The sequence below is a fragment of the Sus scrofa genome, chromosome 1, assembly GCF_054392235.1.
Source record: "Sus scrofa isolate SSC_HxYL_T2T_F1_AM1 chromosome 1, Sscrofa_HxYL_maternal_Yorkshire_Landrace_v2.0, whole genome shotgun sequence".
NCBI classification, from domain to species: domain Eukaryota; kingdom Metazoa; phylum Chordata; class Mammalia; order Artiodactyla; family Suidae; genus Sus; species Sus scrofa.
In genome coordinates this window covers 18,967,588-18,982,157 of record NC_139383.1, presented here as the reverse complement: position 1 = coordinate 18,982,157, position 14,570 = coordinate 18,967,588, and the positions used below count along the sequence as shown (strand labels likewise).

The 14,570-nt window shown below is 40.7% G+C and overlaps 1 protein-coding gene across 12 annotated transcripts in view; it reads left to right on the top strand.

The window, feature by feature from the left end:
* Positions 1 to 14,570, top strand: part of ADGB (androglobin) — a 158,559-nt gene that overhangs the window by 73,680 nt on the left and 70,309 nt on the right. For 9 of the 12 annotated variants that reach the window (XR_014845051.1, XR_014845039.1, XR_014845027.1 and 6 more), the window contains 4 exons: positions 5,799 to 5,832; positions 6,730 to 6,913; positions 7,689 to 7,752; positions 11,641 to 11,743. Coding sequence is in view for 6 of the 12 variants with exons in the window: in XM_021072116.2 (XP_020927775.1) it covers positions 5,799 to 5,832; positions 6,730 to 6,913; positions 7,689 to 7,752; positions 11,641 to 11,743 (385 nt within the window). In the remaining 6 variants the exon portion in view is untranslated. Of the gene's footprint in view, positions 1 to 5,798; positions 5,833 to 6,729; positions 6,914 to 7,688; positions 7,753 to 8,192; positions 8,439 to 11,640; positions 11,744 to 14,570 lie in introns of all 12 variants that reach the window. The other 3 variants (XM_085024322.1, XM_085024317.1, XM_085024312.1) reach the window with 1 other exon arrangement.

Below are 14,570 nucleotides of genomic sequence, written 5' to 3'. Positions count from 1 at the left end.
AGTATGACTCTGGGAGTATCACTGATGGGTCTTAGGACATTCGACTGTTTAACCTTACAGTAAAGTGCACTGGATGAGAATTTTCTCTGCCAGCACACATATTATCTGATGCTTCAACTTTTGCCAATGTGATGGGTGTGAAAGGATTTTTAACAGATTAACATGTGCAAACATAAAATTATAAGGTGTACATTAAGAAGTCTGGTTTCCATGTAAGTACCTCTCCCACTTTCACTGCGCTGCCTTCTGTAGAACACTTTCCAGGGTGTCTTTATGTGAACACAAAGAAACACACTATATTCCACCATCTCCTCTTTTTCTACTCAACGGTTAACAAGATTAAAAAACAAAAACAAAAAAACTTAATATGTACTGAAGGTAATTTCACTATGCCTAGAGAGTATTTGTTTGTTTGTTTTGTCTTTTGGTCTTTTTCTAGGGCTGCACACTCGGCATATGGAGGTCCCCAGGCTAGGGGTCTAATTGGAGATGTAGCCACCAGCCCACAGCAACTCGGGATCCGAGCTGCGTCTGCAACCTACACCGCGGCTCACAGCAATGCCAAATCCTTAACCCACTGAGTGAGGCCAGGGATCGAATCCGAACCCTCATGGTTCCCAGTCGGATTCATTAACCACTGCGCCATGACAGGCTCTCCGAGAGTGTATTTTAAAGGTCACATCGCATTTCATTATGTGAATGAACCATAGTTTATTTCTACCGAACTCTGTAGGTGGTAGAGGAGACCTTGGAAGCCCAGCATCACAAGCAGGAAAACACATCATTTAGTATTAGTTGAAAATCAGAGGCTAACAGATGAGAACTTTTGCAAGGAGAATGAGTAGACTTTAACATTTTGAAAGGGTTTTTAAAAAAAAAAAAAAAAAAAAACGAAACAAAACAAAACTTCAAACAATGTGTGCAATAGTTTTAAAGAGTCAAAAATTACCAACAAGATCATCATGAAAACAGCCAACCTGTTTTATCTCTTAGCCTTCCTCCCCAGAGCTTTTATGTCATTTACATGTTTCTTCTGTTACGTGTCTCTGTGTTTTAAATAGTAGGCTTTATGAAGGCAGAGATCTTGATTTTCATCATCTATTTTTTCTCCTGCAGCACCTGCAAAGATGCCTAGAAGTAGCACATGGCAGATACTGTTATGTTTTTGCTAGTGTCTGAATTCCATTCTTTCTTGATCTGTCAACTTAGACATTCTCTCTTGACTTCCTGCTATGGAAGGAAGGATTTAGTACTCCGGTACACCTGTACTCACCAACCACCCCTGCCTCCACTTTCCTCTGTCCTGCAGAATTTTTCATTTCATGAGTTTTTGTCAAATCAGATCCTAGCTGAGAGGTTGGACACCCTGTTTAGACTTCCTGAGCTGTTACATGATGCTTCTCACCTAAGAGGGGTGAAAATGTTGGGGGAGCTTAGGGTTCTGTGAGCATTAACAGCTGGAGCCCTCACACTGGAAATGAAGAGCTCTGCACCGTGGCGTGAAGGGCAAGATCTCAGACCCAGATGCCCACTGACCCCTGGGTTCTCAGTGCCCTTGTATATTTTGTAGCTCTGGCTCCTGGCTCTTAACTAGGACTGGCTGCATAATTTGTGGGATGAAAATGCAGGGCCCCTTGTTCAACAATTATTAAGAATATCAAAAGGGTGGGGGAGTTCCCCTTGTGGCGCAGCGGAAACAACTCCAACTAGTATCCTTGAGGATGTGGGTTGGATCCCTGGCCGCACTCAGTGGGTTAAGGGTCCAGCATTGCCGTGAGCTGTGGTGTAGGTCACAGATGCAGCTCACATCTGATGTTGCTGTGGCTGTAGCGTAGGCCGGCGGCTACAGCTCCGATTCACCCTCTAGTCTGGGAACCTCCATATGTCACAGGTACAGCCCTAAAAAGACAAAAAGGAAAAAAAAAGAGAATGGCAAAACGGTGAGCGCAAAATATCAGGCCCTCCTGAGCACAGCATCCTGGGCAACTACGTAGGTTACATGCCCACAAAGCTTGCTCTGCCCTTGAGCTTGCTTTAGACACCCAATCAGGCTGATAGACTGCAGACCATGGAGTTGTGTGCCATTTCTGGCTGAAGCACTTAATGCTTCAATCAGGAAACCACATGTCCTAATGGCAAGGCTATAAGGTACAAGGGTCCAGGTGCCTACATCACAACTGGGAAAGGGACCCCTTAAAAGCCCCTGAAATGGACTGAAGCTTAGGGAGAAATTGACCCTATGTGTTAAGCCATTGAAATTTCAGGATTGGTTTGTTATCTCCGTCTAGCCCAGCCTGATATAGTCTGTTTTTAAATAACAAAACTGCCTCACCTTTACCCTTAAAATAGATAAAAATGAAAGGGACAATAGGTCTTTTTTCAGACTTTAGCTAGGAATTAGTATTTAGTGCAAGTCCAGTGTTAGTTATTCACATTTCCTCTTCCACCTTCATCATTTCTTCAAGCTGCAATAGAAGAAAAAATAAAAAATAAAAATAGTCATCCTTTAAAAATTTTAGCCGCATAAGGATGATTACTGCTGAAGCAAATTGCTTTTCTTCTACAACTTTTTTTGTACAAACTAACTCCTTCATTTTCTTTTATCTGCTTACTTTTCTACGGCACCATTAGAAAGCCTTCTCAAACACTTAAAAAAAAAAAAAAAAGAAAGAAAAAAAATTCCTCTAAACACCATTTACCACACAAACACCTCAGCTAACTCCATCAATGCCAATAGTTTTCCCGGCGCCATCATCCCCCTGGAATCGTTTGCTCACTTGCTCTTGTTCAAACTGATGGAGAAACTTGCACCTGTCATTGTGGGATTTTTCTCTCTCCTCTGCTGGATTTTCTAATTTGGGGAAACTATGTCTTCCCCCTAGTTTATACCCTAACTTTGATGGCACATCTTCTGATACTCCTTGAGAAAAGATTTCTGGGAAGTGAAAATCCTGAGGGGTTGTCTGCCATCACATGTCTTCGTTCCACCCCCTCACCTGACTTGTATTTTGGCAGGTTACAGAATTCCAGTTTGGATGTTCTTGCCTTCAGAACTTGAAAGCTCTTCCTTAATCTTTTGTCTGTTACCTTCAAGCATTGCTGTTAAGACTAGAGATGACATTTTGATTCTTGATCTGTTGTGTGCGACTCTTCCTCCCCCCTCCCCCGCCCCGGGAAAATTTTAAGACTCTCTTTCCATTCTTGGAATAATAAAAATATACAATGATTGCCCATGTAAATGAGCCTGTTTACATGAACTGTGCTAGGTATTCCATGAGCCCATGCCACCTGGAAACTTCTGTTTTTCAGTTCTGGAGAATGTTTTATACTGTTTTCCCAAGAATTTCCTTTTCTTAGAATGATAATATCGAATACATTCATGTTGCTGTGCAATCAATCTCCAGAACTCATTTCATCTTACAAAAGTAAAATTTTATACCCACGAAAACATTCCCCATTCTTCCCTCTTCTCACCCCTTTAAAATCACCGTGCTACTTTTTGTCTCCAAGGTTCTAGGTGCCTCATACAAGTGGAATCATATTGCATTAGCATTTGTGTGGCTACCTTATTTAACTTAATATAATGTCCTCACAGTTCATCTGTGTTGTACCATGTGTCAGAATTTCTTTACCTTAAGGCTGAATAATATTCCATTGTGCATACATATATACCACATTTGTTTACCCACGCATCCATCACTGGACACTTGGTGAATAACGCTGCCATGAACATGGGTGTATAAATGTCTCTTTGAGATACAGGCTGCAGTTCTTCTAGGTATATACTAGATGTGACTGTTTCCCATAGCAACCAGACCATTTTATTTTCCCACATAGAATGTAAAAGTTTCCAACTTCTCTCTAAACTCATCAACACCTGTCATGTCCTGTTTTGGGGTTTCGTTTGTTGTTTGTTTTTTGACAGCAGCCATCCCAGTTGGTGAGGGTAATATCTCATTGCAGTTTTCATCTGTATTTCCCTGAGGATTCGTGGTGTTGAGGATGTTTTCATGTGCTTGTTGGATAAATGTCTATTCAAGTCTTTGCTCATTTTTTAATTGGGTTGCTTGTTTTTGTTCTTTGTAGAAGTTCCTTATATATTCTTGATAACTCTTTATTAGATATATGATTTGCAATTAATTTCTCTTGTTCCATTGGTTACATTTTCACTCTATTGTATTCTCTGAATGACAGAAGGTTTTATCTATATAGTCCAATTTATTTATTTTGTGTTGCCTGTGTTTTTGTTGGCATATCTAAGAATCAGTGTCAATTCAATGTCATGAAGCTCTTCACCTATGTTTTCTCCTAAAAGTTCTTTTTTTTAAATTTCAGTCTCTTGGTCTTTTGTGTCAATTTTCAGCCAAACCTTCCATGGAATTTGCTCACTTTCCTATTTTTAGTTTCTAGGAGCTCTCCTTTGTCCTTGATTGTATTTTTATAGGTTTATTATTTGATAAATGAATAACCTCTTACTTTTCTGATATTACAAACTAAAAAATTTCTCCCAAATTATTATTTCTGTTTCCTATGAATCTCCCTACCCACACCCATTTCTTCCTTTTATAGGAGACTCTTTCCTTGTTTGTCTGGCTGGCAATACTTTGTTGTACACATGTGTTTAAGGAATTTATGACATTAAAGAACTGCTGATTAGAGGAAGTCTTATGGCATGAATAGAGCTTTAGTGTGAGATAACTGGGGGTAAATGAGCTTCATCGGTGGTGGCACTAGCTCCAAACACTAGATTCCCTGAGGTTTTTCCCTGTCTGTTCAGTTTCTCAGGTTAAGGGTCCTCTAATCTCCCAACTGGAGAGGAATGTGGTCATAAGGATTGTTTAGTCTTATCCACCAGAGTGATTAAAGCCAAGCAGCAAAGAGTTCCTAAGAGTCTCAAATCTGAGCATGTGGGAGTTCATGTAATTCCTCTCCTCTCTGTATAGGAGCCTCTCTTGCTTCCCCTGGTGTCTGTGAACCCATATCTGGAGACTTTTTATTTAATTTCTCCACGTGAAGCAACTTCTGGTGTCCTGTTTAAGCAGAAGAAGGATACATGCTAAACCAGAAGAGATTAGAGAGAGGAGATTTGTCTGTTGTTTTTTAATATAGACATTCAACCCATTCCTGTATTTTTAACCGATAGCTCATTCTTTTCGTCTCAGATGCCTGTTGGTTGTTTCTGGAGTCCTAAGGCGTGGATGGACTTGCTTCTCACTAGCCCTTAGTATTCAGTTATCTCACTCTGTTTGCTCCTCCCTCCACTCTACAGCACCCATCATCAGTCTGTGTCAATTTATCCCATGTTATCTTTGATATTTATTTTAATTGTGTTCCAGAGATGAATTGTACCTGTGAACACAACTTATTTTCCCTGTTAATAATTTGAGAAACCATTTTTATAATTTGAAATCATCCTTTCTAGGTTCTGGACCCAAATTGCCAATCATAATCTCATTTTACTCAATCTGTATTAATGACAGGTGACTCCTACCCACTAATATATCTATTTGGGGATGTTATTGTTTTAAAATAGCTTTTATTATAAGGTTCAAACATTTAATAAGCTCACATAGTCTGTATTTTGATGTTACAAACTTCACCTCTCAACCAAATTCACAGATTTTGAATTTTAAGGTTAAAAACAAATTCCGTTTTGATGTATGTTTTAGTAAGTGTTTGTAGAAACCTAAATCTTCAGTGTTTAAAAGACTGTCTTAGCTCTTTTCACGACTCTGGTGCTTTAGAGAGCTGTAATATTTTGTTGAATTTTTTCTGAATGTGTTCTTTTCAATTCACAGGGTAATATTGCTTCACAAGCTGTGCTTGGAAAAGGTAAATTAATAGTCTTCTCATGATTTTTTTTTTTACAGACATCAAAGCGCTAAGGGGTCTCTGTTTCTTGACAGCTTTTCGAGCTCCATTCTGCTGGCTCTCAGCAGTGGCACTCCACTGCTTCCTCTGATGTGTTGGGTCTAATCTCCTCTGGGCTAGAAAAATCACATAATCTCACTTGTTAAATTCATGCTTAAAGTCCACATAAAAGATGATCTGATTAAAGCCCCATGAGTAAAAGTTCATGTGTTTTAATGCGTGTGCGGTATGATCAAAGCACTAAAACCACTGAAAATTCCTCAGTTCCCAAATAAAGACTTGGCCAAGGCTCAAATCCCAAAAAGTGTTATGTGGCATGTGTCTTTATAACATTTTGGCTCAAGAAAAGTGTATGAGAACTTTATGGCATTACTTGATACACATAACATGAGATGACAGAATCACCGACTGAGGGGAGCAATTACGTGGTGTACAGAAATCTGTCAGTCACAAGAGATCTTTCAAGTTTTTGTTTCTCCTGTGGTCTGAGTCATCCCTCCTTATGTGACTATGTCTATTTACAGCTGATTCTAAATAATAAACTAGCTAATTTATAACTTTATAATCTCTAAAGAACGTGTGCACAGATTTATGAAAGTGATTTCAAAATTTCTGAGCCCTCTACTAGGCGTGTAAGTTATGACCAAATTCTCCTGAGTGTGTAAAAATGGGTCTCCATATGGACTTCCACAAATCGGAGGCCTGCGTGTAAATGATTATCTCAGTAAATATTTTCTCAAAAACAGACTTCAGTGTGTGAGCTCCCCTCTAAAATTTTCCACATCTTAATAACTTAATATGTAACAATATTGGTGTGTTTGACACAGTTGTCTTCTGCTTTGCTTCTGCTTTGCACAGATGAACTAATGGACTTTGGATTGAATGACATAGCTCATCCAGCTGAGGGAGTCAGCTTAGAACGAGATTTGTTCAGCCAGACAACAGCAACACAGGAAAAATCTCAGGAAGAACTTGCAACAATAGATAACGGTGTTTCTAAAGAAATATGGCTGGATTTTGAAGACTTCTGTGTGTGCTTTCAGTATGTGTAAATTTTTGTGTACGTTTAATGTAGCAGATCTATAAACTACTCATTTTTAGCTTTCTTTTAAAAGAGTTCAACCATTATCAGTCTGGTGTTAATACAATATCAAACAAAAACATTAGAAGGAAATAAGTGTGAGTGGATTGTCCGCAGGAAACATGAATATCCAAACCAGTCTCAGGTCAGTTTCAGCTTACCCTCAAAACTTACTTGTTGATTAAGGAACACAGTTTTTTTTTCCCGGAGAAAGATCATGTCTCTCCTTTTCAGGCAGTTAATTCAATGCAGTTATTATTTTCCCCAGCTTTATTGACAAATAAAATTGACAAAATTGTAAGTAAAGTGTGCATGATCATGAGCTGATACACACATGCACTGTGAAAAATCCCCCCACTAAGTTAATTAGCGTATCCGCCACCTCATATATTTATCTTTTTATTGTGTGTGAGAACATTTTAAGTTCTATTCTCTTAGCAAATTTTAATTATATGATAGAGTGTTATCAACCGCAGTCACTATGTCATTCATTAGATCTTCAGATCTTATTTACCTTATAACTGAAAGTTGGCACTCTTTTACCAACCTCCCCCCACCCCTGTTTCCCCCATCTCCTAGCTCCTGGTAACCAATTTCTCCTCTCTGAGTTGTTATTTTTTTAACTTTCAGCTTTTACCTGTTCAATCTATAATAATTTGCTTCTAAGAAACGTAACAAGTAGTACTAGTCTGTTGCATAGAATGACAATAACCTATTGTAAATAATGTTTTTCCAGGAACATATATATTTTCCACAAGCCAAGTTCATATTGCCTTAACTTTCAAAAAACAGAATTCAAGGTAAATATATTACGATCTCTTCTCTTTCCCTTCTTAAATTGTTGATTGAATCATGCTAGTGAATTCACATTTATCAAGCATTTCTAAACCTGCAGCATAATTATATTTCACAGTTTAATTTGTAGGGTCTTCTAACCTCTTATCCAGATAGTAAGCAAACTTCTGCTACCTCATATTCCCAAGTGTGATCCATCCTTTTATATTGCATCCTGAGCAGTATTATTATATCAGTTCACATTAAGGAAATTTTGACTTTTGAATAAATGAAGGAAAAGCACAAATAAATTCACTATGCTAGATTTCACTTAGTGTTTACTGACTTGTGCACAGTTCCTAAAACATAAGCGCATTTTCTCTCTGATTTCTGTCATTTTCAACTACATTCTTTCTCCTCCTGTGGTTCATTCCCCTTCATCCTTGTTGCCATCATCTGGTCAAAGCCTAGAAGTCCTTCAGAACAGTATGGATGTCCTTATCCTGTGAGACCTCCTCCCCTGACCGTAGAGTCTGGGTCAACACCCTCGCTCCATGCACTCAGTGGGACTCTCTCACCCAGACATCTTCCTCCTTCCATCCTAAGTGCTTGGTCACGTCTCTGGGACTCTCCGCCTGCCCATCCACTTGGTGTCAGCATCTTAAGGAAGGCTCTGTCCTTTCCTTTGCTTTGCAATCCATGTCCTGGCAAGGTAGGAACTTAATTTAAAAAAAAATAGTTGAATGAATTTATAATTAACAAATCTGACATTGAGCAGAATTTGAGAAACTAAATTGTATTGAAACTTGCCTGTTGCTTATATGGGGCCATGCAAGCCCTCGGTGAGAATCTGCGCCTCCATGAGCTGCATGCACAGTTGGGGGAAGCAAGGCATCTTGGAGTTGACTTCTTCCTTTGTGCTTGTACTGGATGAAAACAAGGCAGAGAAAGCCTTGTGAGCGTTCCTCAAGAGTCTCTGATGAAAGGAAGACTCAGGTCTGTAGTAGTAACCAGGGGGGTGGGGGTGGGGGGTCAGCAGAATGGTTGACCTGGTTCTGAAGTTTATCTCTCAGAACACCCAGAGGAATGCTTTGACTTTATGAACACAAAAAGACTGTTAATTGGGAATGATAGAACCTAGCGTATGGTTGGAGAATAATGTACAGATTACAGTTCATGTAGGAACATTGTCATATTCAAACTATTGGCAGTAATTCAGTGAGAGTCATTTATAGGTGATGACCCTATGGAGTCATTTATAGGAGTTGTTCCTAGCGCTGACCTACGTTCTTTTTTGTATCAACTTCTCATAGCAAACTCAATGAAAGTACTATTATTTTATCAATATTCAGGTAAGGAAACAGAGGCTGGCCAGGTTTGAGTAAATTGCCCAAGATCACCAATTAGGAAGTGGCACAAGCATCATGAGAACAGGTTTCTCTGATATGAAGCTGGTGCCTTTCTCACTAATGCGTCTTTGGAGAAGGTAGGTTAGTGAACTGGAGTCAGGCTGCCTGGTGTTGAATCCAGGTTTCACTTGGGGTGGGACTCTGAGCAAGCGATTCAAGTTCCCTTTGTCTCAGTTTTCTTATTTATAGAATGATAGTGATGAGAGTCCTACATCAGAGAGCTGGGAAATAAATGAGAGAATATGTATTTGTGGCACAGCAGAAATGAATCTGACTAGTATCCATGAGGATGTGGGTTTGATCCCTAGCCTCACTCAGTGGGCCAGGGATCCAGCGTTGCCCTGAGCTGTGGTGGAGGTGGCAGACGTGGCTCACATTCTGTGTTGCTGTGGCCGTGGCTGGCAGCTGTAGCTCCGATTCAACCCCTAGCCTGGAAACTACCAAACGCTATGCAGCCCTAAAAAACAAAACAGCAACAACAACCACTACTTAGAAGAATGCCTAATATTTAGTAAATGAAAATAAATTCTGGCTGTCATCATTATTACTAAGAACAGTTTGCATGTGAGTTTTTGTTATACATCACCACGCTAGTATATGTGTATGTGTATGTATGTGTATGTGCTTGGAAAATGGCCATCTGTTCTTTATTCTCATCCTATTTATTTTTGAAGAGATGGTACATAATTTTTTTTTTCTTTTTAGGGCTGCACCCGCAACACACAGAAGTTCCCAGACTAAGGGTCCAATCAGAGCTGTGGCTGCCAACCTACACCACAGCCACAGCAACACAGGATCCAAGCCACATCCACCACCTATGCCATAGCTGTGGCAGTGCCAGATCCTTAACGCATTGAGCGAGGCCAGGGATCGCACCTGCATCCTCATGAATACTAGTTGGATTCTTAACTCACAGAGCCACAGTGGGAATTGCTAGAATTTTTTTTTTTTTGAAGTCCCAGCTTAACAAAATAAAATGACAGCATCCATTATGAGTCCCCTCATTCCCCTGAAATTTTCTTTTTTTTTAACATCAATGGTCTGAGAAAATGATGACTTTTTCTTAGAAGATGTTGTGGGAACCTAAGGATTGGCAGAAAGTATTGTCCATAGTCTGAGGCCAAGCACTCCTGACTTTAGTGGCCACAGGTGCTGCCAGCTAAGCTGGAGCACAGAGCCCGTGGGCTCCCCTCTGCACCCCTCTTAGATGCTCCATGGGAGATGTCATGGGGGTTAGTGGGGGGCTCTCAGAGGTGTCGTGTGCTGGCACCAGGGCAGAGCCCCTGCATGTGGCCTCCAGGGTCACCTCCCCCTCACATTCCCAGCTTCTTTAACATGACAGCAGATGAGCTCTGAGCAGAAACTCCTCAGTCACACAGGCTGGGCTGGCAAACTCAGGGTCCTTGGTAGTTTTAAATAGTACATATTTGAAACAGCTGCCCCTATCACCAACATGTTGCGGCAAAAAGAAAGCAAATGAAAGTGTCAGATGGAAAACACTGGAGGAAGTAAACATTTAAAACAGTTACGCGGTGTCAAGCATTTCTAGGCATTTTGTCATACCTGATTAACAAGGATTCCTTTCTCACAGTATTATTAGAGATTTTTCTTTCATCTTCCAACTTGTTATTTAAATGTTGTAAAATAATACAGAAAGCTTTTAAAGTGTAATGACTGTTAAATTAAACACAATTACTATATACCATCTGTCAAAATTATGTTGAAGGACTGGGAAACAAATGCAGTAATAACACAATAAATGAGAAGACCAGCATTGAAGTCAGATAGATAGATAGACCTACTTTTGAATCTTGGCTTTGCTATTTGCAAGCTCTGTGACCTTGGCAAACTACTTACCCTCTCTGTGTTTCAGTTTCATCATTCATAATTATGGATATGAATAGTACCCACATAGAATGTATTTAAATCATGTTCATGTAATCTTCACAGGGCTGACTACTAAGGGACATTCCAGTTGTACTCAGTACTTTTTCTTGCGTGCCTGAAAAAAAAATATCCAGCTTGGTTCACTAGCATGTAATGGGTTTATTTCTGAAGATCTTGTAGAAAGAAGGTATAGCGAGGTTTATATCACCACCAAGTAAGATACCTTAATATATTTCCATCTTCTGCTAAAGTCACTCCATGATCTGTTAACTTATCAGGGACCCCTCTCTGAGCACTGCTCAGCTCTGGGCTCAATCTCTTCCTCTGTTTGTCATTCTTGGAACAAGCGTATCCTTTTACTCATGGAGAAGAGCTTTGAGTCTCTCTGACGTGGTGGTCAGTCTCACACAGGCCCTGCAGACCCAGCTTCCATGGACTGTTGCTAACATTCACCCGTCAATATGATTTTATTCTTATGATTCAACCTGTAAAGTACTTATTGTAGTGTCTAGAACACGCCAAATTATCTATAAATGTTAGGCATTGTGCTTTTCTTAGAAGTGGAAAATACACATACAGCTTTAGTAGACTAACAGTGATGGATCTGATTTCTTACAGTTCTCAGATGAACGTGTGTCATACTATCTGTTTGTGGACAGTCTAAAACCTATTGAACTACTGGTTTGCTTTTCCGCATTGGTTCGCTGGGGAGAATCTGGAGGTAAGGGGGCTATGAGAAAAATTATAGTCTGAAAGCCCAGCTCACTTTCTTTCTAGGAGAAATGTAAAAAATTTAGACTCTGGTTGAAGGAACTTATTCCCTCTCCAGACGCTAAGGAAGTCACACACCACTTCCCAAGATCATCCTCCTGGGACATACAGGATTATGCTCGCTTTTGCCACCCGCCCCACTCTTTGTTGTGGTCACCTCTTCGGCACACATGGTCACTCTGTTTCTTTCTCCCTATACACACCATCATTCTTGATTCTTTCAAAATCTATTGGAAGTCATGAACTCTTTCTTCTTTGTCTTTTGTCTTTTTTGTTAGGGCCACACCCGAGGCATATGGATGTTCCCAGGCTAGGGGTCTGATCGGAGCTGTTGCTGCCGGCCTACACCACAACCACAACAACGCCAGATCTGAGCTACATCTGCAACTACATCACAGCTCACAGCAATGCCGGATCCTTAACCCACTGAGCAAGGTCAGGGATCGAACCCGCAATCTCATGGTTCCCAGTCGGATTCATTTCCGCTGCGCCACAACAGGAACTCCTCTTTCTTCTTTGATTTGACAATTGCAAAGATCTTTTCCTCCATCCCACCTTGACCCCTTACTTTCATGGCTATATTTTAGACCTTATTGTACCAATAACTGGCTTATTGCTATCAGTTTCAAGTTCTCTAACCACTACCTCTGAATCTCCAGTTCACTCTCTCTAGAACTCCTACCCCTACAATTCTTGGACTGAGCTGGGACCACCATCCATCGACTCTACCACTTTTTATGTGTGCACTCTCCTCACATCCTTATTTCTCTTATTCTAAACACAATTTCCATGGCCCAGCATTGTATTTATATCCTCACATGTGCCCTCAACCCAAATGTACTCTCTTGTCTTATGCTCCTGGCAAATCCTATTATTGGTTAAATGTATCTCTTTGCCTAACCTTGGGTTGCATCAGAGCAGCTGAATATGACGGGAGGAAAAAAAATCCTACTAGCTAGTCTCACTCTAAACTGAGGACCACAAATCCCAGGAAGCCCCTAAGCACAGCCGACATTTCCCCAGTTCATGATTATCCTACTCTTACTCCCATGGGTAACTGATGCTTTCAGACCTTGAGATCTCTTCCTGTGCCTTTGCATCTCCAACTCCCACTCCCACCCTTCCTCATTTTCAGCTGATGCCCTTGGCGCTGTTTTCAGTGAAGAGATAGAAGAAATCAGAAATGACCCACTTCATCTTCTTATAATGAACTCCCCCAAGTTCTAGGCGGCCCATCAGTTCTCAGAGATGAGCAATTCCTTCTCTTCTCCAAAGCCAGCCTCTTGTCAACACATGCACTTAGGCACAAAACATCATTCTTTAATTATTTGGCTTCTTTTCTTAAAACATATGTATTTAACTCAAATTAATAATTGCTGAGAGAGTTCCTGTTGTGGCTCAGCAGTTAATGAACCTGACTAGTATCCATGAGGACGAGGGTTTGATTCCTGGCCTTGCTCAGTGGGTTAAGGATCTGGCGTTGCTGTGAGCTGTGGTGTAGGTCACAGACAAGGCTCGGATCCCACGTTACTGTGACTGTGGCATAGGCTTGCAGCTTCAGCTCTGATTCGACCCCTAGCCTGGGAACCTCCGTATGCTACAGGTGTGGCCTTAAAAAGACAAAAAACAAAAAAACAAAACAAAACAACACAGTAGCTGATACTGCACAGTTTCAGTAAATATTTGCTGAATGCTTAATATTGAATTTCTTTCCCACTTTGAGGGCAGAGACTATGATTTTCCACCTAGATATACCCAGTGCTTTGAATGATGTCCCATGTGTCGCAGGTAGGCAATAAATAATTGCTGAATGAAATTTCCAGATTTCAGTGGTGTGAGTTTAGTATGTCTGCCTAAGGTAAAGCTCCAGGGCCACACCATGGCCTAGAACATTGAAATTCTATGTGCATAGAGGTGTTTCAGACCATGTGGGGGCCTTGAAGCCTTAGCTTGAATGTTATCTGAAAACTGGGTGAGAAGTATTTAGCCCTCAGCTACTGATGAAGAATAGTTCATATTTTCTATCCATTTTAAGAGAAACGCTTGACATTGAAATTAAAATTTTGGAGTTCCCATCGTGGCACAGTGGAAATGAATCTGACTATGAACCATGAGGTTTTGGGTTAGATCCCTGGCCTCACTCAGCAGGTCAAGGATCCTGTGTTGCTGTGAGCTGTGGTGTAGCTTGCAGACACGCTCGGATCTGGCATCGCTGTGGCTGTGGTGTAGACCGGCGGCTACAGCTCCGATCAGACCCCTAGCCCGGGAACCTCCTTATGCCTCGGGTGTGGCCCTAAAAAGACCAAAAAAAAAAAAAAAATTAAAATTTTGTTAATTATTTGTATTTATCCACACAAAATTAAGACTCAAAGGTAAAAACTTAGATAAATGGCTGGATATTTTGCCCTTGATTTTCCGCTGTCTTATTTTCCCAGATACGGTATTTTTCCTCCTTTAAAAAATGGAGTTCTTGGGGAGTCCCCATCATGGCTCAGCAGAACGAATCTGACTAGCATCCGTGAGGACTCAAGTTCGATCCCTGGCCTTGCTCAGTGGGTTAAGGATCCGGCATTGCCGTGAACTATGGTGTAGGTCACAGATGTGGCTCAGATCCTGCATTGGTGTGGCTGTGGTGTAGGCCAGCAGCTACAGCTCCTATTCAGCCCCTAGCCTAGGAACCTCCACATGCTGCATGTGCAGCCCTAAAAAGACAAAAAGATAAAAAAAATATGTAGTTCTCTATGGCAAAACAGATGAAGGTTCTGGCATTATCTCTG